Source organism: Chroicocephalus ridibundus, chromosome 18, assembly GCF_963924245.1.
Source record: "Chroicocephalus ridibundus chromosome 18, bChrRid1.1, whole genome shotgun sequence".
NCBI lineage: Eukaryota > Metazoa > Chordata > Aves > Charadriiformes > Laridae > Chroicocephalus > Chroicocephalus ridibundus.
Genome location: NC_086301.1, coordinates 6,542,899 through 6,569,146, shown reverse-complemented (window position 1 = coordinate 6,569,146; position 26,248 = coordinate 6,542,899). Strand labels below are relative to the sequence as shown.

General features: G+C 47.4%; 1 protein-coding gene across 1 annotated transcript in view; it reads left to right on the top strand.

The window, feature by feature from the left end:
• Positions 1-6,662, top strand: part of BARX2 (BARX homeobox 2) — a 35,477-nt gene extending 28,815 nt beyond the window's left edge. Inside the window, exons 2-4 of the mRNA XM_063355109.1 lie at positions 2,131-2,428; positions 5,048-5,132; positions 6,349-6,662. Of these exons, the coding sequence (XP_063211179.1) occupies positions 2,131-2,428; positions 5,048-5,132; positions 6,349-6,594 (629 nt within the window). The 3' untranslated portion in view covers positions 6,595-6,662. The remainder of the gene's footprint in view (positions 1-2,130; positions 2,429-5,047; positions 5,133-6,348) is intronic.
• Positions 6,663-26,248: the final 19,586 nt, after the last annotated feature.

The window sequence follows — 26,248 nt, the reverse complement described above, 5'->3', positions numbered from 1 at the left end:
GGATCCTTGGGGTCTCTTCTCTTGTAGCCTCTGCGAACAAGAGCGGTGGTGCAGAAGAGCCAAGCCCCAGCACTGCTGCCCGATGCAGAGCACCAGCACCCCTCATGGCTCACCCGGGAACACTACTGCGGAGGAGGTGGCTTCAGGGTTCCTGCACAGGACTCTTGCAACGGAGGTGCCCTTCGAGAAGGGGAAGAGGGGCTGATTCTTTTGGGCAAATTTGGCCGAAACAGAGGAAGTCATCTGTTCCATTGGCAGGTCAGCATTGCTTTTGCTGTCCCACGATGGCAGAAACTAACTGCGAGGGGGATATAGACTATGGGAGCAGGATCTGGTTTACCTGCTGTGTAGCTGGCTGGTGTCAGCGGGTGCATAAATATCAGCAAGGGCAGAATTAATAGTTCAAAGATAGGACAGCACGCTCTGTCCTGATGTATGAGCTGAACAACCACTGAGGTTGTAAATCAAGGCAGAATTTCTGCCAGGTTACTTGGTGATGCTGTAGACTAGAAGGGTCTTCAGCTGAAAAAAAAAATCCGCAGAAAGAAAAGGTAGATAACGCTTTACACAAGCTAAAGGCTGGCTTGGCAATTCTAATCTCATCTCTCAAGTACTTCCTTGGGGTTTTAAGTGGAATTATTTAAATTTAATGGAAATATTTTGATTTTTAGTGTTGCAGAGATGTGGAGGAGAAAGCAAAGTTTAAGTCCCAGCCTGCCTAAACTCCAGTCTGTAATCACAGTCTTGCTTAAATCCCGTTTTTGTGGATTTACAGTGTTTTGGCGATAGTTTTCCAAGCTTGCTTTGTACGCAGCTGGATTTTGCACAACTTGCAGTGATTGTGGAGAGAAGCGATGATCAGCAAGCTGCGCGGTTCTTTGGTGTGCCCCATGCTCTGCAGCTTACCTGGGACCCGATTTATGCACCCACAACCCTTCACTGGGGGGAGGAGGGTAAGGAATATGGGTCATCAGCAGGCCAGGCTGGCAGCTCCTTTCTTCCACTGCGGCGAGTTACTCACCGAAATAGTCTCATTGAGGTCTACCGATCATTATTTTCATTAGCGGTGATTCATATTAAGAGTTTCACAATCAGGCCTGCTGGTGTAATATGTTCCTTTCCACAGTACCATTTATCTAAAGATCTCGGAATACTTGGTGTACATTAAACTTTAATCCATGTTTTACCACCAGTGAAGTAGGTAAGGAGGACTGTTTCCAGTCTGCGAATGAGGTAAACTGAGGTACGGAGCAAGAAAGTAACTTGCCCAAGAGTGTGCAGGTTGGTAGCAAAGTTGTGTAGAGTGCAGTCTTGCAACAAGTGTACGTTTCCCGTACGTGGCCCTATTTCCCTGCCCAAATTTTAAAGGAACATTTGATTTCCTGGGGCTAAGGCTGAGCAGAAATCTGTCTATAGCTGTAAATTCAGAAGGTCTGATGTGAATCAGAACTTCCTCTAGTGTTTGGGAATGTTTAGATTTGTCATCCCAGACTGGCCCTGACCTGAAAGGGTTGGAGCAGAACTGTGGGGATTGTTGTTTTTTTTTTTTTTTTAGGGCTGGTATCAACTTGGTTGGTATAAGATGTAGAGTTAAGAGTTGGTGAAGAACTCTGCTTCCGATCTATTCATCCTCATCTGTCTGTATGGGGTCAGTATGGACAGTGGAGGGTGAAAGCGTGATTCATCTGACTCAGTTGCCTACTAGAGGATGGGATGAGTTGTGACTTAAACTCCCTTGTCTGTCGCCTGTGAATGGAGATAAGGTAACTACCTCAAGTGAACCCTGTCCTAGTGCCTGTAGAGAAGCAGAGTTGCATGAATGGGGAGAGGTTTTGTCGTTTGCTCGGAGTTTAATCTCTTGTGGTAATTAGGCAGATGACTTCAATGGAAACACAGGCCCTCCTTTCCCTCTGCTAGGGAAACATAGATCAAGACTCCCAGCCCCAGGAAAGCTAAACACATACAAACTGGGAGAGGGAACAGGTCCAGAGAGGGGAACTGACTTGCTTGTGGTCATTTAAAAAGTGAACGGCAGAGCCAGGGAGGGTATCCCTCTCTCCAGTGCTCCCATTACTTAACCATATTGCCACCGAACTGACCTTTGTCCACCTCTGCATCCTTCCCTGCCAGGGTCCCCTTCTCTGAGGGCATATCCTCTCATCTCCGTCATCACCCGGCAGCCCTCCGTGGTCCCTCACCTGGTCCCAGCTGCCACCAGCTCCCGCGTGCTGCCAGCCCAGCCCTCCTCAGGGACTGCCAGCTCAGAGACACCTGCCAGCGAGACCCATGCCAGCAGCGAGTCGGAGGCAGAGCAGCCTGCACCTCGGTTAAAAAAGCCACGCCGGAGTAGGACCATCTTCACGGAGCTCCAGCTGATGGGCTTGGAGAAGAAGTTCCAGAAGCAAAAGTATCTCTCTACGCCTGACAGGTAAATCAGTCTCTTACATGAGGAAAAGGAATGAGCAAAAGGACTGCTCTACCCCTGCTCAGCCTTTCCCATACTGAACGCTCCCTGGCTGTAGTGTGCTGCCTTCTGGTTCCACAGAGATGCCTCTGCCATTGGCCAAAAACATGGGCAGACGACCAGTTTCAATTTCAAGGCTAACTTTTCCTGGGATCAAAGGTGACATGACTAGATTGTATCAATGGAAATGCCACGTGGCGATGTACGTGCTTTCTAGCAGGCATCCAGGCTCCGAGATAGGCAAGGTACGGAGCAGAAGGCTCTCTGCCATTCCCATTCCTGCTGCACACTTGAAAAAAGGTGGAAGGTGTGTGCTTCTGGGATCTGGTGGTGGATGGCTGTGTCTCCATGGCAGCTGAGAGGTTGGCTGTAGCTTTAGCTGGCTGCCGAACTAGCTTTCGTCTAGCAAACTTAGGTGGCAATTCAATGAGAAGGCATTGGCCTGTCCATCAGCTTGGAACACGGAGCCAGGGTTGCACAGAGTTGAAGGCTGCCTTGCCCTTGTGAAGGCACAGGCAAGTACCTTGTCTTTGTGAAGGAAAAGGCAAGTTCTTAGGGACTACTTGGTAGCAAATGGACAAACCAAAATAAGGAGAGATTTTATCTGTTTTAAAGGCTTTGAATCCTACTCTGCAAATGTAAATTACAGGAAAAAGTCCTGTCCAATTCCTGCTAAGTTTATAAACCTAGAGAGGGTTGGAAAGGTACACCAGACCTTGGACTCCACAGATGGCAGTGTCCCAACATTTAAATTGGTTTTTAAGATCGACATCCTCCACTCATACTGCCCATCACCAAAGCCAAGGATCGCAGCTAGACCAAATTTCATGGGCACGGCCAGGCTGTCTCATACAGTTTCAGAGTTCCTAATGCTCTTGTACTGACTCCTCACAGCTTCACACAACCAGATGGTTGACACGGTTGACGAAGCGCTCGAGGCTGTTAATTAATTTTATGGTATGACTGTTCCTTGGCTTTGTACATGTTTCAGGCTGATGATGAGCAATTCCTGTCCCTGTACCACTTCCCTTCTGTTTGTTTCCTCAAGTTTCTAGGCAATAGTGGTTACGCCAACGTGTGTGTCAAGACATGGTAACTGGTTGCAGGTAATCAAAGTGTGATAAGACATGTGCACTAAGGCAAGAGTTAGTCAAGGAGTGTTTCTCTCTGTGAGCTTATGGCTGGAAACACGATGGTGAAGCAGTGGGTTGCGATCCGCATTCTCTCCTGCAGCTTTTTGCCTGGACCCAAGATTGTCCTGCTGGGAGGGCAACTGGAGCACCTGGTTTATTAGTAGTAAGGGAGCACAGTATAACGGGATAATGCCTCTGCCAGATTCTGCTTCTCAGCTAGAACCTTTAAGTCGATGGGGTGTCTCGTAGATATTATGTAGTGGTATAGGCAGTGGGCAAACCAAGTCTGTAGGTCTAGAGTGAATCCAAAGTGGGGGGGGGGGGGCGGGGATTGAATCTATGAGTGTGCGTTTGAGCACAAAGAGCTGGTGTGGGGTACGTAGGTGTTTGTAAATGTGAGTTTGACCGCCCTAGGAGCCCAGCTGAAACAAAAGGTTTATTATGAAAAACTTGGCCTTGACAAATGTGTTTTCCCCACTCAGAGGTGGGGAAATATTTTCCAAAAAGTTCACACGATCCAGAACACCTTGGAATGTGACGCTGAGTTTGAGCTGTCCCACCTGCAGGACTTGCGTGACTCTGTGGGGCACTTGCCCAGCGTTGTTGAGTGTTTCCAACTCCGTCCGTTGTGCAACTCCATTACAACGCTGCCAGGTGCATGGTGCTATCACCTGTGGGGAAGGATAAAGAGTTACTCTGAGCCGCGTTTGCTTCATATCCTGGGTTTTAATATAGAAATAATGAATGGTTTCAGACAAACTTGCACAGGTTGGAGATTTGTGGAGGATGAATCAGGATTACGGGCTGTCTGCCACACATACCCTTAAGCTAAACACGCAAATAATAAATTCATTTATAAGCCTAAATTGCCTATAATAGCAGAATGCATAAGAAATTAATAGATTTAGATGTACTACTACTCCGTGAGAAATGAGATAGTATTATTATCCCCATTATGTAGGTAGTGAAGAAGAAATATGATCCAAAGAGCAGCAGTTTCAAAGGCAGACTGATGCTGGGTGTCTCGGCTCTTACATGCTTGCTTCAGACACCATAGACCTGTTTTTCGGGGATGCGGTGTACCGGTAGCTCCCAGCTTCGTACGCAAACGTGGAGCACCAGCAGTTGGACTACAGCAGGCTTGTGTTTCGAAAAGGGCAGGCAAAATTCTAGGCTTGCACACGTGTCCAGTGGTAACAGAGAGGAAGAGAGCCTGCAAACACCTAAATATTCTTGCTTCTTCCATAAGAGCATCCAAACATCCTAAACTCACTGTGTTTCACCACTTTTGTCTGACCCTTTCTCAAAACAACGGATTAGAGAGACAAATAGCCATCTTTTCTGGCGGTGCCACTGTTGCATGCTCTTACGGTGTTGGTTTGGCTGCACTCGGCATCTGAGCTGCTCTTCTCCTCCGTGAACTCATTTCGATGTCTGTCTTGTCTCCCAGGCTTGACTTAGCGCAGTCGTTGGGGCTGACTCAGCTCCAGGTGAAGACGTGGTACCAGAACCGTAGGATGAAGTGGAAGAAAATGGTAAGTGGTTTGTTAGCGTTTCTTCATGGTCCTTAAAAGCTGCCTTCCAAAGAACAGATTCGGAAGCTGAGCATAGTGTCAGTGCCCCGTGCCTATTTATACCAAAATTTGTTTTATTCTTGACCACTTTTCTTAGATACGTACTCTTTTTAAAAAAGTTTGTACTGCATCATATGTGGTGGGCTAGAAGGACCATAGGCGGTAGGAATTAGAAAGGAATTAGGAGAAATTAGAACAGAACGGAGGGAAGAACCAAAATATCTGTCTGCATTTTTGGCATTCCTGTGATGGTAATGCTTGTGGGATGGGTTATATGCATAGACAAAAAAGATTGTATCGCTCCATGGAAACCAATGCGGTTTTCAGAGCTAATGTCATCAATTCTTGCTTTTCATATCTTCCTCTCACCTCTTGCACTTACTCTCAGTTTCGTGGCCCTTTTCCAGTTAAAATGCTTTTGGAAAGGACAACTGTCCAATAAATCCTGGTGGGAACCATGATGTTGTGACGTTCTCCAGTGGCGATGTTTATGCATCCTGATCTGGGAGAGGAGATGCGGTTCTAGGCTGTACCTTTGAATGTATGTGAAGCTGCAGAAGTTATTGCGGCTTCAAACAAATTTGGGGTTAGCTTGGGTACAGATCTTTGGTTGGAAGTGTCCTGTTGCTGCAGTGATGGTGTGAAGGAAGAGGGAATTAAACTTAGGAACAGACCTGTTTTGCAGACTCACATCTTCTACACAGATAAGGGGGGTCCCACGTATTTTAATGCAGGTGTTACAAAAATAATAATGAAGGCTATTTCAGAAGCCAAAGAGGCTGGGGGAAAGGCAGTCGGAGGAAATCCTGGCTAAGATTTACGACTGCTCTCACTTGGGCTTTGAAGAAAGCAAGCACTCAGGAAAGGAACTGACTTCTGCATCAAATCTTCTCTGTCTGTAGCGTTGAGGACTGTGTGTCTAGGTTGCTTTTGGGCCTCCCGTAGGAACTGACTTAGAGACCTTCAGAGTTTGGGTTTGCTGGCAATGTTTGCATTTCACTTTATTCATGTGAGAGAATGGGTGAGCTCACTCCATGAACGCAGGGCGTTTCTGTGAGGCTGAAATGGCGACCAAGTCACGGATGAACTTTGAGGTCAAAGCCGAGCTGCGTCCTTCTCAGATGTGTCTCAGCAGCGGGGTTCAGATTGATCCTGACGGTTCGTCTCTTTGCTCCAGGTACTCAAAGGTGGACAGGAGGCTCCAACGAAGCCCAAAGGCCGTCCAAAGAAAAACTCCATTCCCACCTCGGAGGAAATTGAAGCAGAAGAGAAAATGAACAGCCAGGCGCAGACCCAGGAGGGATCTCAAGCTCCCGAGGAGCCTAAATTGACAGAGGAGAAGCCAGAAGTCTCTTTGGAGACAGAGAAGTCTCCAGAACATATACCAGAGCCCTCCTCAGAGGAGACTACGCCTTTAAGTTAAAAGGGAAAGCAAGGAGGGAAAGGGGGGAAAAAGAAAAGCAAAAAAAAAAAAAAGATAAGAGAGAAAAACCAAAACCAAATATATATATGTATATATATATATTTAAATATGTATGTAATTGTGTGCGTGTACATATATATATAAATATATATATATATATGTAGACCTTGTGTATAAGTCTAAAGATTGGTCACTTTGTGCCTTTGGGAATCAGCCATCATGGGCCACGGTGGAACAGAGACACCCCGTGTGAGCGGGGAGGAGCCGTCCCTCCGGCGGCATGCGGGAGCCTTCCCCCACGTAGTGACGGGGGCCGGAGCGCGTTTCCAGAGAAAACCACGTCCAGAGAAACCTGAGACAGCTCCTGGCAAGGAAAGAAGGTCCAGGGCTCCTTCCATGCTGCGGGAGACGAACGTGTAGGGATATGACTGTGCTGGAGGGTTCAGTGCGTTCGCTTGACTTTATCCTTGCCTTTTAACGTAGTGCAAATGGACGGAGAACTTGGTCTGGTCTCAGATCGGGGACAGCTGTAAGAAATGGGGAGCTCTGATAGCACCATTTCGATGTGTAACCAGCACTTATTTCTGTATAGGGATGGGCCCAGCTTAAAACAGTTTTAGGAAGGAGTTCAGACCCATAGGTTTGCTTTGGCCCAGTGTGAAGATCAAAGCTTCCGAAGCGAGATTCATACCCGGGTCAGCATTCAGATTTCATCTCTCGTGGTTGTTTGGGTGCCGTGTCTGTGAATTTGCCGTGATCCAGGATAAAACTTTGAATGAGATGAGGGTTTGGATTTGAGTCTGCTCCAAAAGCTTTGGGATGCTTGGATCTGGGATTTTTTTTGCTTTGGGCCCACTTCTAATTTTTGTAGGGTTTTTTTTTTTTTTTTTTAAGAACATGTAAATGTGTTCAGGGTTTGGGGAGAATGATGGATTTAAGAAGTCGCTGCGGAAAGTTCGCGTTTGTTTAAGATGTGTGCCAAGAATAGATGTGCATCATGTTTCATAAAGTCTTGTTAAGGGTGCATTTTGCCCAAAGGCTGCAAGAGATGTATTAAGATAACCTTTATTTTTTAATTAAAAATTAAATATATAAATAAAACGCTTGTTGTTGTTTCTCTTTCAGAATGCTAGACAGAGACTTTTCCTGGCTAGGTTTTTTCCTATTCTAGCAAATCCTGGAGAAAGCGGGAGTCGTCAGACTTTCCGTAACGCTTCTGTGTGCAAGCGCTGTGCAAACTCCCTTGTGGCACCTTGCTAAGGTAGGTGAGGGCTGTTGTTCACGCCGCCTTGTCACTGGGTGCTGATGAGTGTGTCAGAACGAGCGCGCTGGTGGTTTAGCTATTTTCCGTCACCTCCCCGCCCCCACTTACGTCTGGACGGCGAATAAATGGGTCTTTGTGACCCTGTGATCCCTTTTTTGGGGTGGTGGTAACGATTCACACACACAGATCTCAAGCGACTCACCCAAGGGGTAGTAAGTGGGGAGAAATGATTTTTTCTTTTTTCCCCCGTTTCTTGCTCAGTGGCGTTTGGAAGCCTGTAATCCCACCTCCGCATTAGCTCCGCAATGGCACGCGCATCTGCGTCAGGTGACGCTTCCACGGCGAAACTCCGGCTGCCTTCAGCCGAGCCAGGGTGGGACATTGCCCCACTCTCTGTGTATTTCACACACAGTCATCAATTTCGAAAAGGCATCCATGGGTTTAAGGGCATCTACAGGTTTGCACTTAAACCTATAACAAATTCACCGGAGTTGGGCAATGCTCATTTGCAAGAAAATCCCAGGCATTTGATGCTGTTTAGCGCTTTTTTTTTTTTTTTTTTTTTTTTTACGGCACAGAGAGATAGAAATGGGATAAAAGCTTTCCCTCTCACCTGTCGTGTTGCAAACGCAGGCTGTGAGCTACGAAGTCTTTCCTCTGCCGTTAAAATGCATCAAAACTGGTTTGTCTTTGAGCCGTTGTGCTTTCTCCTGAGCCCTGACATACTCGTGACGGGCGCAGTGAGAGGCGAGTGCGGCAGGGCAGGATTTTGGCGCTTGTCCGGAGTTACGATGCCGTACATCGTTGCACATTCTTTGTCTATGGATGTCCTTTTTTTTCTCCTTTTTCTTTCCAGAACTGTGCTTTAGTTCAACCGTATCTATTGGACTTGAAATGGCATTTAATTTAAAAAAGGCCTGTGGCCTGTTTATACAGGAATTAGATTAGATGGTCTATGAAATCTATAATCGTCCTCTGTTGTTCTTGGATAGCGGCAGCAGCGCCGTTATCTCGAAATAAAATATTTCCACAAGTCCTAAATGCGGTAGGACTCGGTGAGGGCGAAGGGAGCAATTTACTGGAAATAATTCGGCTAATGAGTTTCACCATCAGATTGCAGGAAAAAAAAAAAAAGAAGTCTGCGAGAGTCTCTACTAGGTTTATTGGGAAACCGGAATGGTTCACGAAGTCACACGTTGTGTGCAGATCATTCCAGAAACATAAAAAGCTGACCATCGGGGAAGGCATCAAAGATATTTTAACTTCTCTGAGCTCAAAGTGGAAATATCTTCTAGTGATTTTTTTTTTCCTTTTTTTTTTTTAAATTGAGATGTATTTTAAACATGGGATTTGGAAATTTCAGTATATAGCTTTATTTCAACCAAAATGTGTTCTGTAAAATGGATAATGCATGTGGCTTTTGTGGGAGGGTTTTTTGGGTTTTTTTTGTATTTGGCACCCGGTGGATTTGTCTAATTTGGGGAAAGTTGATAGATTTACATGGTGGGAGCGGGGCGTGTGGATAAAAGTAGAAACAGGGAAAAAAGAAAGTTTCTTTCTTGCCCTGCAATAGGGATTGGTGTGTGGTGTTTCTGTGCTATCCAATTGAAGGCATAAATATGAAAATACAAAAGTTAAAAAATTCTTAATAGCAGTTTCTAAATTACCAGTAAAGCAAAGTTGGTCGTTTTCCAGCAAAGGAGTAAAATAAGTTTTGCATAATGACATTTCCCACTTCCCAGATGAAAATAATTGTTTCTGACTCAGACCCACTTTACAGTGGGAACAGTTCCAGTGATTTCTAATTTTTTTTTCTTTTTTTTTTTTTTTGGTTAATCCCGTTCTAATCACTTATGAGTCAATCTGGGTAAAAAATGCAATACTCTAGCTGTCTGGGCTAGTTTTTAATGAGGCCATAAGACATTGAAGATGTTTTTGTTCCTCTCTTGGATGAGTAGCAATCTTAGCATCCTCTTCTTCGATGTGATTATTTAAGCGCACAATTAGCGCTTGAAACGCTGCCTGATACTTGCTCGCCCGGAATTACTTTCACTGATAATCTCTTGAATGCTCATGGAAAGCACGTTCAGAATGCGTGTGTTTGGATGGAGAGGAAACGGCCGGGGAGAAATGGTAGAACCGCTGAATTATTTCTGCGCTAAATCCCTTCATACTTGTTGTCTCTTCTGTGTTACATCTGTCGACGGAGGAAAAACATCTACAAATTCTAGTAGCATCGAACATGTGATTCTATTCTGTGATTCTATAGCGATCTCAGCCGTTGGTGGTGGGCAAGGGCTCCTTTTCCTCTATGTTAAAGAAGTTCCTCCTATTCTTTTACACTCCGGTTTTAAGACTTTTTTCCTCCATTGAGCTTATTTTTGTTCTTGTCGCTGAAATGCAAAGAATTGAGCAACTCTTCCCCATTGCTTTGGGCTGAGCTGAGGATGGGCTCCAAGCCTGGGCTGGAGAAAGCCTGGGCTGGAGAAAGCCTGGCTGTTTGAGTTCAGTCTTTAAAGGGGGCCGTGGTGATGCCCAGCTCCTGTGGCTGCGAGTTGTCTTCGCATTGTGCTCCTGAGACCCAGACAGAGCATCTCAAGTCTCGCTTTAGGCACCTTTGTTCAGAATCTGCAGTCAGTACGGACTAAGTCTGCGCAACCAGGCCTCGTCTTTACCAGTGGAGTGACCCAAAGGGCTTTCCAGGTGCCTTTGCGCTGGTCCTGAAGATAGTGTTGTTTCTTTAAAAGGCTGTTGATTGATCTGTCTCCTGTCCCAGCACTGCTTGTCACTTAGCGGAGGAGTCTGATGGGACACGTGTGCCCTTGGGGTTGCTGATGTTCAGGGGCGTTCGCCTTCCAGTTCTAACAGCAAGGAACAAGCCCCGATGTCGAAATCCCAACTCCCCTACAGGGATGGAAAGTTCTCATATCCGGAGTTCTGGCTGGGACCCACCTTTTATTGTACCCACTGTTTAGATAATTTTGCAAAGCACTGAGCTCATCCTGCAAGACGGTAAGTTCCCCCCAGGTCCCAGCGAGGATGAATGGGCTTTCGTCCTGGTTTTTTTTCTTTTTATTTTTTAAAAAAAGAAGTATTCATTTAACTCCAGGCCAGTACAAAGAACTTTGGTGTTTGGGTGGGTTTTCAGTTCCCCCTTTTCTCCATCTTAGAAGCAAAGTGGAAAAGGGCAGTTAGAAAGGAACGCGAGGAGAAAGAGGAGCTGAAAGAAAAAGCAAAGGTGAAAAGCTTTATCAAACTCTGTGAAAAATAAAAATTAGGAGGGAAAATAATCATGTTGAAAAGTCAGCTGGTTTTTGGGTAAGCTTTGACAGATAGAGATAGCTCTGGCTCTGTAAATAGAGAGGTTTTTCTGAAGCTCAGCTATGCGTGCAAGGATGGCGAAGGCAGGTTTTTCTTAAGTCTTCTCTTACGCTATAGAAGTTAAAATGCATCTGAGTAAAGAACATTTGGATTAGGCTTAGGCTACAGTACAGGATTTGGTCCCGGATCTGTGTCTTGGCGAAGGCAGAGGTCTGATGAAGCCTGCATCCCATGGAATCTTAGACGTTGGGCATGAACGCCCTGTAAGAACCTCGCTCCTCTTCCTTCCCGAGGTCTGGTACGGCCAGGTAGGATTCACCAGGTTCTACTGTGAACTGAAGAATAGGTGGTTTGGGGGCATAAATCTATGGACCGCAGTAGGTTTTTTTTTTTTTTTTTTTTCCTTTTCTTGTCTTTTTTTAACAAGTGGCGCATTGCAAATATAGTAGTTGCCATTCAAATCTCTTAAATTAGTGCTATTTGGTTAAAGTTACAACAAAAAAAAAAAACAAACCCAACTTGTCGCTTGTCTTGTGCCGTAGGGATCCATACCTAGACGCTGGCTTTTAGACTTTGAAGTCCTGGCGTTAAAACTCGTGAGGGTGATATTCAATGGAGGGATTTGAACCCTAAAATCTAAATCTATTTTTCCCTAGCAGAAATAGATTCATTCTTTTTTTTTTTTTTTTTTTTCTTTTTTTCTGTGTAACTGGATACCCTGTGATTTCTGGGCTTTCTCCCCAATTCTAGTCCCCTCCCATGTTGTTAATCTCCTTGGGCGCGCTGTCCCAACGCCGTGGAATAATTACTCCTTAGCGTGGCAGTCACTGCTAGGAAGGAAGGCTCCTATCGCTGCTGGGATCCGCGGGTGCCAAAAGGAAGAGGTGTGCTGCCAGGCGGCCGCCGAGGGAGAGCGCGAACCCCTCCGGGCTGTTCTGACATGTCAGTTAACTGCTGGAAACACCGAAGCTCTTGTTTTGTCGAACAGTCGAGAGTCATGGAGAGCGTTACTCACTATGAGAGGTTCCTGAAATCATCCTGGTCCTGGGCAGCCTGCTTTCCTGTGTGCGGCTGGGAGGAGGTCTTCCCCCCAACCCCGTGAGATTAGTGAGAAACAAATTTATCAAAAAGAAATTCCGTAAGCTAAAATTTCCTGGGGAAGGCGGCTGCCGAGCATGCCAGAGCGCTAACAAAAGCAGAGGAAGCGATGGTTGACCCTTGGGCAAATGCTTCTAATATTTGCATCAAACCAAAGGAACCAAACCCTTGCAGGTAAAACAATAGTTAAATATTCCAGGCCTTTTACGCTTCCCATTAATGTCTGTCCCAAACGGTAGCGAGCACCGTTGTCAGGTGGCAAATCTTACAGGTTCCCGGCCACTTAAGACTTCGCCGTCCTCACCACGCCCAAAGCCCAGCTCTTATTTAAGCTAAAGCAAAACCTTTCTTGGTTTTATCAGAGAAACCTTCCTTAGTTATATCTGTGATGCCCAGCTCTGGTGCGGCGCGGATTTTCATAGACCTGCAATGCGCTGGGCAGGGTTTGGCGAAGGTAGACCCACGTGCAAGAGATCCTGCACCCCTGCAAGGCGTCAGAGGGGCTCTTGTGGCAAGCAAACTCAGTTAAAGCGTGTCCGAAAGCTGCTTGTAACTCAGTTGGGTCGTTGTATTCATGCAAGAAAGCAAACCACTGGGAGAAAGTTCCCAGCAGCATCCTTCCCCGTGCGGCGAGGCGGCTTGGGTGGCTCTTCCAGCAGTGTCACCTCGTAACTATGGTGTTGTAGTAGGACCTTTTGCAAAAGTGGGGGGGGGGGGGGGGGGGGGGGGAAGAAAAAAAGAGGTGTAAACTGTCCTGAAAACAGCAGGGCTCCTTCCTTGAGGCTGCTGGGTACAAACCCTGCAGATTTTTGTGGTTCTTGAGTGCTTTTCAGCAAGCTAGCATTCGGGGGAGGGCGGGAGGGGGAAGATTATTTTTAAAGCCAGATCACGCAGCTGCTCCCTGGAGCTTTCCTGGTGCCTCTGGAGAATACAGAGGCAACCTGTATTCTCTCTCGGCTCTCCTCGCCGCCTAGTAGCTAAATGAGAAACAAACAGGCTGAAAGTGGTGGATTAGGAGTGATAAATACACAAACAGGTCACGGGCAGGCGGATCCTTGCTGACAGCTGTTCTGCCGGGAGATTATGGCACCGGAGAAACTTTTCTGCCATCATCCATCCCCGTCCCCTAGCACGTACGTGCACCTACAAGTTTTGATGCTCTGGGCATCCACGCTCCTGCCAAGAGAGGTGGGAATTTCCCTCTTCTTACTGGAAGCTTGGATTATCCCGTAATTCTGGCTCCTCTTCCAAACCTTCCTGCATCTGCCCCTTCCCGGACATCTTTGCTCCCGCGGGAGATCCCTGGGGCTTCAGCAGCTGAGGGATTGCACCTTCCAGGATTCCTGGAGGCAGGAGCGGTGATCCACCCCTGCTTTCAGCTCCTGAGCGGCGGACGCCCGCGTCTGCTCCCCAACCACAAGCTTTCTGCCTCCAGAACAACCGCTCCCTTTATTCCGCGGCCGTGCCCATCCCTGGATTGATCTGGGATGGGCAGGGCTTTAGTCTGGGAGAACTGGGATGTTACAGCATCAGCTCCCCGCGCACCCCGAAGACAGGAGTCCAGGCCACCTAAGTAGGGAGAGACGCTTTTCTGTGCCGGGATTTGCACATAGAGGAGCGTTTTCATGATGAAAATTAGGTGCAGCTAATCCATCACGTCATCTGCTTCTCCACACGGAGATATTTCTATTATTTGGGTGGGGAGCGTGACTCAGAGAAATTATTTCCTCTCTTGTCCGTGCTTCTCGTTACTGGAAATACAATGGTATTTTTTCCCCTGCATTTCATCTTGTGATATTTGGGATAATGAGGTGTCTGATAATGGGATTAGAAGCCCAGACTGGGAGTTACCCGCCTTATTCTGTGTGCCTGAGCGAATATTTACCCCGGAGGTAATAATTAGCCCCATTTGTGCAGTGAGAAGTCGCCCATCGCGAGCCGGGAGATGAAGATGTCAAAGAGCGGGGGATGGCTTGACGCTTCTTCGAAGCTCCTGCCAGGACAGATGGGATAAGTCATTCCTGAAGCGTCAGCCAGACGTTTCCCCCGCTAAATCTAAGGTTCGTTATTCCCCTTCCCGAGGCCCTGCCTCTCTCCTTGTGCCGTGTTGCCACCCGGGGGTAAGCGAAAGCCCGTGGACTTGATCTTCCCCTTCGGAAGAGCTGTTTGAAAGCTGTGGAGCCCTTCCCGAGGAATGCTCCGCTCCCTGGCTCCCAGCCCTGCTCTGGATGAGGCCGCATGTGCTGAACTTTTGGACGCGGTATGGAGCCCATCTGTTCACACAGTCGTTTGTGGGGAGCCCGGGGTAGCGGAGAGCGGGATTTTAGCCCGATTTCCTCCGTGCCGCGTGCAGTTTGTGTGGGACGCAGTCCCGGGAACAAGGGCCAAGATAAAGTCTTCAAAGTCTGAATTGGAGGCACCCGAGAGAGAGCCTGATTTTCAAGCAGCAGATGACCCTGCCGCTGAAGACAGGGCTCCTCGGAGGGTGTCACACGTGGTGTCCCGCGGCGGTGCTTCTCCTCAGGCAGGAGTCACTGCAAATCCAGCAACCAGGTGGCAAAGGCAGGATGCTATTTTTTTTTTTCTTATAGGAGGAAAAAAAAAAAAAAGAAAAAAAAAAAAAGAAAAAGCTTCCTGCATTTCACCTCTTTTCTGATAGCTCTTTTTAAAGTCAGCAAAGAAACCGAAGCTCTAGATCCAGACAATAAATCCGGAGCAGGTAAGCAGGGGAGCGTCGCCAAACCAGTGACTTCTACGAGCCGTGCCGGCTTCTTAGGAAGAACAAGCAGGAAATGAAAACGATAATAATAGGATCCTCCGAACAGCTTAGTTTGATTAAACTCGGCACAGTTACAATAGCAACAGACCGGGCCATGGATGCTTGTGAAATGTAACACAAATATTCATCTTCTCCCCGTGCGAGAAGCTGTTGCTGCTGGTGGTGCTTTCTGGGCTCCTGTCTGATGGCAGGAGGTACCGGTCGCGATGAGCAGGGTCCGTTTGGGTTAAAAAGACCAAGTTGTTGCAATTGCATGGGTTTGTTCATATTTTCCCTTTCATAAATATTCCCGTCCGAGGGGTTTTGTACATTTCTGCTCCTCTCGGAAAGCTCTTTCAGAAGCCAACTGCTGTGGCAGTCCATTACATTTTCCATTTACGCTTCCCTATTTCGTTGTATTTCTTTTTTTTTTTAATTAGCGTTGTCCAGTAGCACGAACGGCTCTTCTCCCCCTCTGCTGCCTCTCTCCCCGGGTATTTATAGCTGGGGATCGTCTCTCCGAGCAGCCTTCGTCCCGCCGGGCTCTTGGAGGCTCGTCTCGTGAGACACACTCCTTCCCCCCATCTCTCTGCCGTCCTTTTGCTGCTTCTGTTCCAGCCTGAATTTCTCTTTCTTGAACCTCGGTGATGAAAACTATACACGTTGCTACAGAGAAGGTCTCACAGCCGTGCCATCTCCAGCACAAATACCTCATCTGGCTCATTTTGGAGTTACAACTGCGGTTTTTTTTTAATAGGGCCACCTGATTTTGGTAGCCAGAAACCTTGTTTAATCCCTCTCTGATTACCACGCTGATGGGTTGCTCCTCCCATGCCCCGTTCCCCTGTCCCAGGCCTCCATCTCCTGGTTTTCCTGCGGGTCGTATGATCCTTTTGGGCAACGGCAGTCCGACTCAGCATTTTGTCATCAGCAGACTTTGGTGGCTTAACTCTGCTTTTTCTGCCCAGGGTTTTAATTAAAGACGTCTATAACATCAGTCTCAGTCTGAATCCCGAACAACTCTGTTAATAAACTTCCTTGGGCCCGCTTGGCTCCCTCTGAAGATGTTCTCCTTGGATCTCTCGCCGCCTCTGTACCCTCTCATACAAAACCCCGCTTTGTCAGTGAAGTTTTTAATTCCCGATGCAGAATTATACAGTCCACACAAATTACCGGCGTACTGCGTTTTCTGTGTCTAGAAAATCCATTATCTTACTGAGGAGAGAGATCCGGCAGAGCAAACTTCTTTCCACATTATCCTGCTTCCCTCCATCTCCCCTGCACTGAGGGTTGCTTTTCCCCCCCCCACCCCACGCAATTAACGTCAGTCTTCTGCCTGTTTTGCTTATTTCAAATTTTCTTTCCGGTTCTTACAAATCTCTGACCTTCCTTCGGTGCCGCCTTGGGCTAGATCGATTTATTCAAACTTTTTGCTCTCGGGGTTTGTGGTTCTGCGATAAGCATCTTGTTTGCGACACAAGGGCTCGAAGCTTTTCTGCCCTAATTTCCCACCCCCCTCCCCCTCCCCGAGTCTGACTCCTGCTCTCAGCAATCGGAGTATTCGCGTTCAATTTTCTCTATAGAATCAGGGTTAGCATTTCACAAATGCAAATTTTTCTTTTCCGAGAGTTGGGGAGGGCCTTTCGCTGCTGCAGGGGGTGGCAGCGGGAGCGGACGCCCGCCCGCGGACACGGGGAGGTGGATCCGTGCCGTCCGCAGCCGATTTAACGACCGAACGTGGAGCTCCCAGGCATCAGCCCAGCCCGTTTGCTTCTGAGAATTCAAAGGTCAGCCAAACAGGGGCGGGAAATGGGAGAAATCCTGCACAATACCATTTCAAACACTCTTAATGACAATATCCTTTCATACCTGCCAGTGAAGTTTTTATTTTTTTTTATTTTTTTTTTTTTTTAGCACTTTGGCATTGTTAATCTTTTTTTTCCCCTCATCCTCTCTGTTTATTTTTGTTGCAGATTTATTAGGTGCACAGTTAAGTGCCATTTAGCTTTGCAGAACTGTCATCACCAGCACTTTATGAATGGGATCATTCACTGACAAACTATTTAAACACTAAAAGGGGGGAAAATTTACTGCTACGGGTCAACGAAGAAGCCAAGATCAACTGAAACTCAGCTGCATTTCTCCTTGAATACAGGAATGTGACGAAGGCGCTCAGTTTTCTTCAATGTATCCTCATCCTTAATTTATCCTCACACGTCAAACTGAATGTCACTCTGTTTTGCGGTGGTATTTTACCTAAAATAATGCCTTTCTTTCTGACAGCTTGCAAGAGCCCGGAGATCTAAAAATGTGGCTAAACAGGCAGTCGTGCACCTGCTAATTAAGGCTATGAATAAGCTGTGACCAGTCATGCAGCCACTGACAACCAGTTCCGGGCAGGGAAATTTTTAGGAGGAAAAAAAAAAAAAAAAGCGAGGAGAGTTTTGTGGACCAAGTGCGATCCTGGTTACGGGAGCCTGGGAGAAGTTCCGACCTTTTTCCCTTGAAAACCTCGAAAAAAAGTCTTACCACCTTTTAATATTTCTGCAGAAGGGCAGAGTGGTGCCTCCTTTCTTCTAGGAATAGGTTCTCCGAGTTACAAACTCTTCAGGCCGGTTGTCAGAGCCGGACATTTCCCTGGGTGATGTCTTCCACTCACGTAGGAACGTCCATGGGTCAGTGCATAGACCAGTAAGGTTGTCCCAAGTGGTTACCTCTGCTCTCCTTCCGCTGAAACGTCTCACAAGCAAGGGAAGCGCTGTGGGAAACCGCTTGCTTTATTTTAAATCTTCTTCTTGAAAGGGAATTGTCTCCCTCTTATTTGGTGTCATAAGGTATACAGCCTTCAAAAGACGGGTCAAGGTTGTCTGTTTGCTCACGTTATTTTGTGTGTTTGATCACATCCTTCACGTCCTAAGCTTTCAGAGTTGCCTTTAATTACTTGGGAGTGTGTGAATATATATTTTTGTATGTATGTGTGTGACTGTAGGTTTGAAGAAGGACTGGACGAGCTCCAGGAGCGCAGCCGGCCGGGACTGCCGGGTGTTGAGTGAGGGAGCTAGGTGGCCTCAGGTTTCCCGTCTCGCATGTCTCTGATGCTCTGACTCTCTGAATTCCACTGTTTTTTTCCCAAGTGAAAGTTTTCTCTTCACCTGATCCTGGGGTATTGCCAGGCTTACAGCTCATTATACACGGGGGATCAAGTTGTATTGTAAAGAAGTTGACAAAAATGACAATTTTATATATTTTTCTCCAGCAATTCCACATTGTCGTGCAAGGCTTCTTGACTAATCCACTCAGATTTACAGTTAATCCTCGTGCACTCCGTATGTTTGCGTGTAAGTATTTGAGAGATTTAAATGGACACCACTGACCCCTATGGGGTCTCATTTCTTAACATACCTTAGAAACATAATCTGATGGAGGAAGATGAGACACAAAGGCTTCTTTTCGCTAGCAATCAGCTTTAATTTTACTCTCCTTACAGGGTGAAATCAAGAAAAGAAGAGCTCCGTGGCCGTGATTTTAAATGCTTTACCCACATGAGTTGAGGTAAAACGACTAAGTTAGGCGAAGCGCCCATTTTACAGATACAGAAACTAAAGGCACAAAGAGGTGAAGCACAATTCTTAAAATAACAAAGAGAAGAGTGCAAGACCCGGGGATCCTCTGATAGCAATAAGAGCAGTGGCCATGAGTTCAGCTGCTCGTAAGAAATGTATTTTAATTCCTTTGAGATGTTTTGGCTTGTGAACCGGGATGTGAAACTTGCCAGAGTTTCTTGTAAATTCTTCCGAATTCCTGTGCTTTTGGTGCACGGGGAAATATTATAACCGGCTTTCTGGTAGTATTTAATTGCCTGCAATTCTAGCCCGAGTCAGCGGGTGCAGAAGGATGGGAGAGGCGGGGATGGGAGCAAGCTGGAGCGTTCAGCTCTGGAGCTGGATTGTGAAAACCCGCAGTCGTGGTGGAACTTGCTGTTGGGCTGAACTAGTGAAGGCACCCCAATAATGGCAGTCAGTAAGCTCGGTGTGCAAATCACAGACGTCCTCCTGTGGGGCTGTTGATCAGCTTGAGAGCGGTTCAGGTTGAAGCCACCAGCCCTTAATGTCTGAAATTGGATCTTCACACCCGTCTCCAGTGAAGCCACAGTCAGCTTTACCCTCTAGTTTGGGGTCCAAGCCACTTCGGGTATCTCGGGTCCCATTCCTGTTTTGCTGTACTGTAAATCCCATACCCAGACTGCCACAGACATTCATCTTCTTAAGCTGAATGAGCTAATGCCAGGGAATTTCACCTGGATTTAATAGAAATGCTGTCGTGACTTCTCGGTGGAAGGTGCTGTGATTTACACTCTTGCTGGCTCCTTCTCCAACGTTCTCCTCCAGTTTCGGTTTGGTTATCAAATTCTTGTTGCTTTTACGGCATGCAAAAAATGAGCCCTTTCAGGACTGACAGTTAAGTGGTGAGGAAATAATCCTCATACTAACTTTACTTTTTTTAAATTAAGGTAGAAATTTTTATCCTCATTTTGAGAATCTGTCGGGCAACGCTACACGACTTCAAGTTGTGTTTCAAGTTCAACTTGCGTTTCAAGTGCCTTGAAACACTCCTCGCTTCGGGTGGGCTTCGTCTCACCTGACTTTGACCGGCTCAAAGTTTGCTGTTCAGTCTGATCTGACGGTCGTCTTTCCATCTACGGCCAGTGCAGGGAAAGAGGCGATTTATCCTGTCTCCTGCAGAGGTGGATTGCTCTCTGGAGACGCCTCTGACTGGAGATAGGGGTTAAGTTTGTTTCCGTAGTTTAGATTGCTGAGGTCTAGATAAGACCCGAAGCCACCAGACCCTGACTTGCACGGAGATGGGTGATCCCCTGGTGCCTTTAGAAAAAGCAGATGTCTGAAAGTTTGGCGACTTCGTTCTTAGCTAAACACTACCCGCACCACAGAGTGGAAGCGGAGAACAGTGAGTAATTAAGAAAAATAGGTGTCCAAAGAGTAGACGCAGCGCTGGGTACCCGGGCTCCCGGGGAAATACAAGGAACAGTAGCAGGCAGATGCAGAGCAATCTTTCTTCCACAACGGCCCTTTTCCTAACCTCCAACAGCCGGCTTAACCCTGGTACATGACATCGTATACGCCTTCCAAATGCTTCTTACTTCTGGCTCTAATGACCCTAGGTATCGTTATCCACACCAATTACACGTTGGCTCTTGGGTTTCAGACGCATCGTGTGGCAGTGAGTCCTGCAGCCTCATTAAGCTCTCAAGAACGCCCTTGCTTCTCGTTTCTGTGCTCATCAGGGATGGGACATGCCCTGGGCGACCCCTTGGGTACCTTTGGGTTCGCAGACCTGCCTTCCCTCCTCCCTTGGCATTGAGCCCTTCTGGTGCCTGTAGGTGAGAGCAGGATCGGGCCCATCGTCTCTGTAATTGCTGGTGATTATAATTAATAAAGTTCTGGTTTTATCCAGCTTTTTTTTTTTCTTTTTTTTTTCAGGAGCTGCGGGTACTTCAGCGTAATAACAGATGTCGCATTAAAAATAGGTGCTCTTGCCACGCAGGCTGTGAATAGTTATGTTCCGTGTGGAAGAGTTGTGTTCTGCTCAGCCTTTGTTTCTTAACTTGGGGGAAAAGCAGAGAAATAATCTGCGGTTGCTTAATGGAGTAATAATAACTCGCTGCTACGCTTATTCCATTTGGCAAACGTGGAACTATTCCCCCGCGCTCAGGCACAATGGTTTTGAAGGGAGACAGCATTAACATGGCTGAGGCTGAACGAAACCTTCTATTCATAGGGCTTGGCTTCGGGCCGTGCCAAGTCCCTTTCCTTGTGTCCTGGTTATATTGTCAATGAGTTCATTAGCTCTTGGTCTGGAGTCAGAAGCAAAAGAGCTGTAATTGCAGCTTCTGGAAAATAATATCTTTGGGGGAAGGTTGGTTTTTTTTTTTTTAAATTAATAGTATACTTTTTTTTTTTTTTTTTGCATTAAAAAATGATATAGAAGTTGCAATGATATGCATCTCATTTTTAAATCTGCTGGATTTTTCCCTAATGGACAGAGCGGGTGATGGAGCCGGCAGGAGAGCCGTTTTAGCAGCGCGGCTAATTGACCATGCAGCAGTGTGCCCAGGTTATTGCGGATTTTCCATTACTGGAAATATTGATATCCAGAGTAAATTTCTTTTCTTAAGAAACTTCCTCTGGCTAAAATTAATTCTGTGCCTGTGTAATAAGGGAGATGAAAGGGGGGAATCACGCTGGGCCCCCCTCGCCGTGTTGTGTTACCTCCCAGCCCGGTTGGGATCACGGCGACTCTTTAGGACCAAATACACCCCTGGGAGGTGATGGATGCTCTCCTCTGTGTCTGTGCGTCGGTACCCAGCACCCCCATTGCTTTCCATGCAGAAGTGCTCTCTTGGCAGCCCCTGGAGTTGCCGCAGTGCGGTTTGGCTAAATCCCACCTTGGCATGGCGCGTTTACCCGGCGTGCCCCGCTCCGCCACCCTGCTTTATAAATACAGGGAGCAGAATGCAAAAATTTCAAAGCAAGGAGCACTTAGGGCCCACGACGTGGTGTCATCGTGCACGAATCTACAGCGGATGAGGGACGGATGAGGTGGAGCCGCAGGCTCTGCCTCGCCAGAAGCCTGGCACCGGGATTTCTCCTCCCGTGTCGCGGGCGGCCGGCATCTCCCAACAGGCTTTGGGGAAGCAGGTGGATGACAGGAGGAGAAGAGGGGAGGGACAGACATCTGTAGGTAAGGGAGGCTGGAACGATGGAAAATATGGAGAAGCAGGCATCTGTTATTGCGTAAGGTTTTCATATCTCACCCTGTCTACTTCCATAGGTGTTTCCTGAAAAAACAAAGGTTAATTTATCACTTCTCGCAACACCCAGTTTCCAGCATTCCCGGCATTCCTAGGCCTGGAGTTTGCAACTAACATTTTTTTTTTTGTGGTTTCTTCATGCAAACATGAAGAATGTTGTATCCACGTGTCAGCCTCTTCCTCCCAATGCAAAGACACCTCCGTGTGATGAATTGCCGGGATGCTGCACCCCGGCCGCTGCCACCCTGCTCTCCCCTGCGTGCGGGGCTGTCCGTGCAATGAGTCATAGAATCATAGACTGGTTGGGGTTGGAAGGGACCTTAAAGACCATCTTGTTCCACCCCCTGTCCTGGGCAGGGACACCTCCCACCAGCCCAGGTTGCTCCAAGCCCCGTCCAACCTGGCCTTGAATGATTCCAAGCTCCGAGTCCTCTCTGCTGTCTGAGCATGACAAATAAAAGCATAATACAGCATAAAAAACTACAGGAACTTAGACAAATAGCTGATGGGGCGTTTCTTTATGGGTTTTTTTGTTTGTTTGTTTTGTTTTCTGTTTATTTATTTCTGAAGAAGATGGTGATAGGTATTCTGTTGAGGCAGGGGAAGAGAACAGCCCCTCGTTCTTTTCAGCTGTTGCAGTAGCTTGAAATTTTTTCTTAGCTAAAGTTATTGGGTTCAAGTGCAGCAGCGTGCAATGCTATACAGAATCCTAGAGACAGAGCCGAGTCTTATTTTCAGCTGACATAAATCAGCGGGCAGCCATTTATACCCTCTGAGTATCTGGCTGGGGATTAGGCATTTCATCTTCCCTCCTCCCTGCCAGAGGCTCATCCCACGAAGAAGGAAGAGCTTTGACCCAAAGAAGGTAGGAAAAAAGGTCAGGGTTACGCACACCGGCTCCCGAGAAGGCAGCCAGGGTGGGAATTTGCAGCGGTGTCTTCTCTTAACGCCACGTTGATGGGAAGTTATTTACTTCTCGTTTTGGCAGAGGGAGGAGGAGCAGCGTGGGCTCCGGCGGCGGCGAGGCCGGGTGTTTCCCAGGCGAGGCCGGGGATGGGGATCATCGCTGGGAGAATATAACCGACGGGAAAAGCCAATGCTGGGGAACAATGGGAGCATTAATTGCAGATAAACACCGGGGAAGCCACATGAATCGTGAGCCCGCGCATTAAATAGTTACATACATTTTGGAGAGGAGAAAGAAGAGTCTCAGCCGGTGAAGCCTGGCATGGGCAGAAAAAGCTGTTCCCACCTATTATCTTTTGAGGCAGACAAAGGGTGAAGGAAAAGGGAAGAGAAGGTAGAAACCACATGTAAACTTTAATTAATTTTCTCCAGGCTGCTTCTTCTTGGTCATGTTAAACCTTTAATCCCCAGGATTTAAGACCATGGTGTTTTATGGGTCTGCAGATAATGGGTGTGGAAAGGAGTGCTGCGGGAAAGCCTTCGCATCCAGCTCCTCACCCGCTGGGCTGGCACGGAGAGACCATGGTGCCAGCCTGCATCCCGTGGGAAGGCAGATGCTGCCAAAATTCCCTCCGCTCGTGCTTCCCTTCCCCCTGCTTTGCATTACCCCCCTTTATTTTCCATTTTATTTATATTTCCATTTATATTTCCATTTATTTTCCATTTTGTTTTCCATTTAGACCGTGTATCAGGCCAGTCCCGCCACCTCCGCTGAAAGGTGGTAATTTTTCCGTGATGCGTTATATCCCCTTTATTCACAAATATCCCAATGCCCTTCCAAAACGCGATCACATCCAGCTGTTACCACTCGTGTAACGCGGCTCCTCGGCCGTGTCCCGGCCACGTGGGTTAAAAGCGATGGGCGGCTGCTGGCGGGGAGGGCTGGAACGGATTTCTTCTCCGGCGATTCCTGCTGCTCCTTGGCAAGGGGAAATGCTCCCTGGCTTGAACTCTTGAGGTTAAGCCACATCATTCCTGAGTGTCATTCAGCGCTTAAAGGTGCTGTCAAGAAGATGACACAAGAATTTGTTAAGAAACTGATGTTTTTCCCCCCATCCCCTGCCCTCCCTTAGGGCTCACAGGCACCCCGGCTAAGGAAGCACTAATGAGAGGGGAGGAATTAAATCACGTTGCAGCTACCCCAGAGCCAACACGACGGGCTGGCTCCAGCCCGTACCTGGGCTGTGTGTCTTCCATGGGGGACAGGAGGCAGGAAAAACAAACTCCGGACACTTTTTCTGAGCTTTAACCCCAATTATTATAATTTCTGGGACCCCAATAATCTTTATTCTTTATTCCAAGTGAGTTGATCTAACTCCATGTTGCAGATGAGGGACTGAGACCTTACCACCTAGCATCGTTTCCCAACCCGAGTCACTCTTTCAAGCGACAGATAATACCAAGATAATATGGGTTTCAGGAAATAGAAAATAGCAGATTTTCGTGGACGTTTCTAAAAGCTGAATATGCGAGAAGGGCTCATGCCGCCGACAAGTAGGAGCGAGCCCGAAATGCAGGCGGGGAGGATGCCCAGCCCGAGAGGGGTCTCCTCTTTCAGAAGCTGTGCTCTTCTTTCACGTGCGGAGCAAAGCATTCATTTTCTCTGGCGAATAATGATAGTTTAGGGTTAAGATTTATGGCATGGCTGTTAGTGTCTTGATGGTAGATATGCAAGGCTATTTAGCTATTGCCGAAGGTGGAAATCCATAAAGATGATGGAAGAGTCTCTCCCCAGACAGCACAAAAGGTCATTTGTTTTTTTCCTGAAGATCTCGCCAAGCTGCTGATGCCGTCGTTTTTCCTCTCCTCCCCTTCCCCTGGGCACACGGGGCGTAAGTTGCTTTGTTCCACCAGTTTTATGGGCAAGCAGGGGTGCAAGAAAGGCGTTTCACATTCATTTTCTGCCCCTTTCTACTTATATTTCTCCCCTAATGTCTCTTGCTCAGGTTCAAAGCCTTCAGCCCGAGCACTTTTGCTACCACCTTGCTCCCAGAGCCTTCCCAGGATCACATGCTGAAATGTTTGGGTGGTTTTTGCCCCGTTGCTTGTTCCGTTCATGAGTTCCCTTCGAAAATAAATACACTTTTTTCTGGTGGGGAAATGTGGCAGGGCAAAAGCAAAATCCTAACGTGTTTGTTAGTGGGTATTTCAGTACAAAATAATAGTAATAATAGTAACAATAAAGAGAAAAAAATAAAGAAGAAAAGAAGAAGGAGGAGAAGAAGAAGAAGAAGAAGAAGAAGGATGAAGAGGAGAAGAAGGAGAAGGAGACAATAGTTGCTGGGGCTGCACGGGAAACCAAGTCCTCTGTGAAACCAAAGTTTTTGCTGAATTTTTCCCACCATTTGGGTCCCAAATGAAGCCGCGAGCAGGCAAGCGCCTCATCCTGCATGTCCAGACCCTTCTCCCCGGTCCCATACCTCGCCGCTGGCGTGGCCCATCTCCAGCCGCTCGGGAGCAGAGACGACCATGGCGATAAACGATAAACAGAGATGACCCAGCCAAGCTAAACAGAGGAGGCAAAAGCCCTGATAATAATTTTTGTTTTGGAAAAAAAGGATTTAAGAGCATGCACTGGGGAGCATGTGAGCGGGATGGAGCTGTGCTAACACTTGGCACCCTCTGGCACAGTGACGGGGACGTGCGTAGCCCCAGGCCCTCGGCGAGGTCTGTCCCTGCACGTCAGGTGGAATTTTTCTGCTCAGATCTTTCGTCGGTGAAGATGCATGTTGGTTTCCCAAAAATCCTCATCTCCTGAAAGATAGGTGGCCTCTAGGAAAGGGGCTTAGCCCTGTGCCTTGAGCAAACCTGCCCAATATCCATCCAATTTCAGTAAGAGTGGCATTTTCAGCAAGGATAATTAGAAAATCAGAAATTCCCCCCCTCCCCTCACAATCTCCTCCCTCTCGGGAGCAGTGGAGGGACGGTATGGCCAAGCCCTGGGTGCCAGCGATGCTCCTTCGTGCCAAAACCTGCGAGTGACCCGCCAAATGCATCCAGCTGTGAAATACTCGTTTCCTCTCACCGCAGGTGCTCCTTGTGGCTTTCAGGCTTGCTTAGCCCATTAAATAATTGGAATCGCTTCATGGATAGGTGAGAGAGAGCAAATTTGGCTTTTTTTTTTCTTCTTTTTCCACAGGCGTTGGGTGTGATGTTGACTTAGCTGGGCAGAAACCACATCAGCCTGGAAAGACTGGAAAGAGGTGCCGTGTCGAGTGTGTGCTCTGGCAAAGAGCAGTTGGTGTTTGGCACTCGATCCCACCATCCCGAAACCCAAAATCCCCTGGGAGAGGCAATCTGGGGACAGCGGCTGGACTCCTCTTGCGCAGTTTCTTGGAAATTGCAGACAGAACACGCCGCAGAAGACGGGAGAGCTTTGCGAAGACACACAGCAACCCAACAGCAAGCCCTTTTAAAC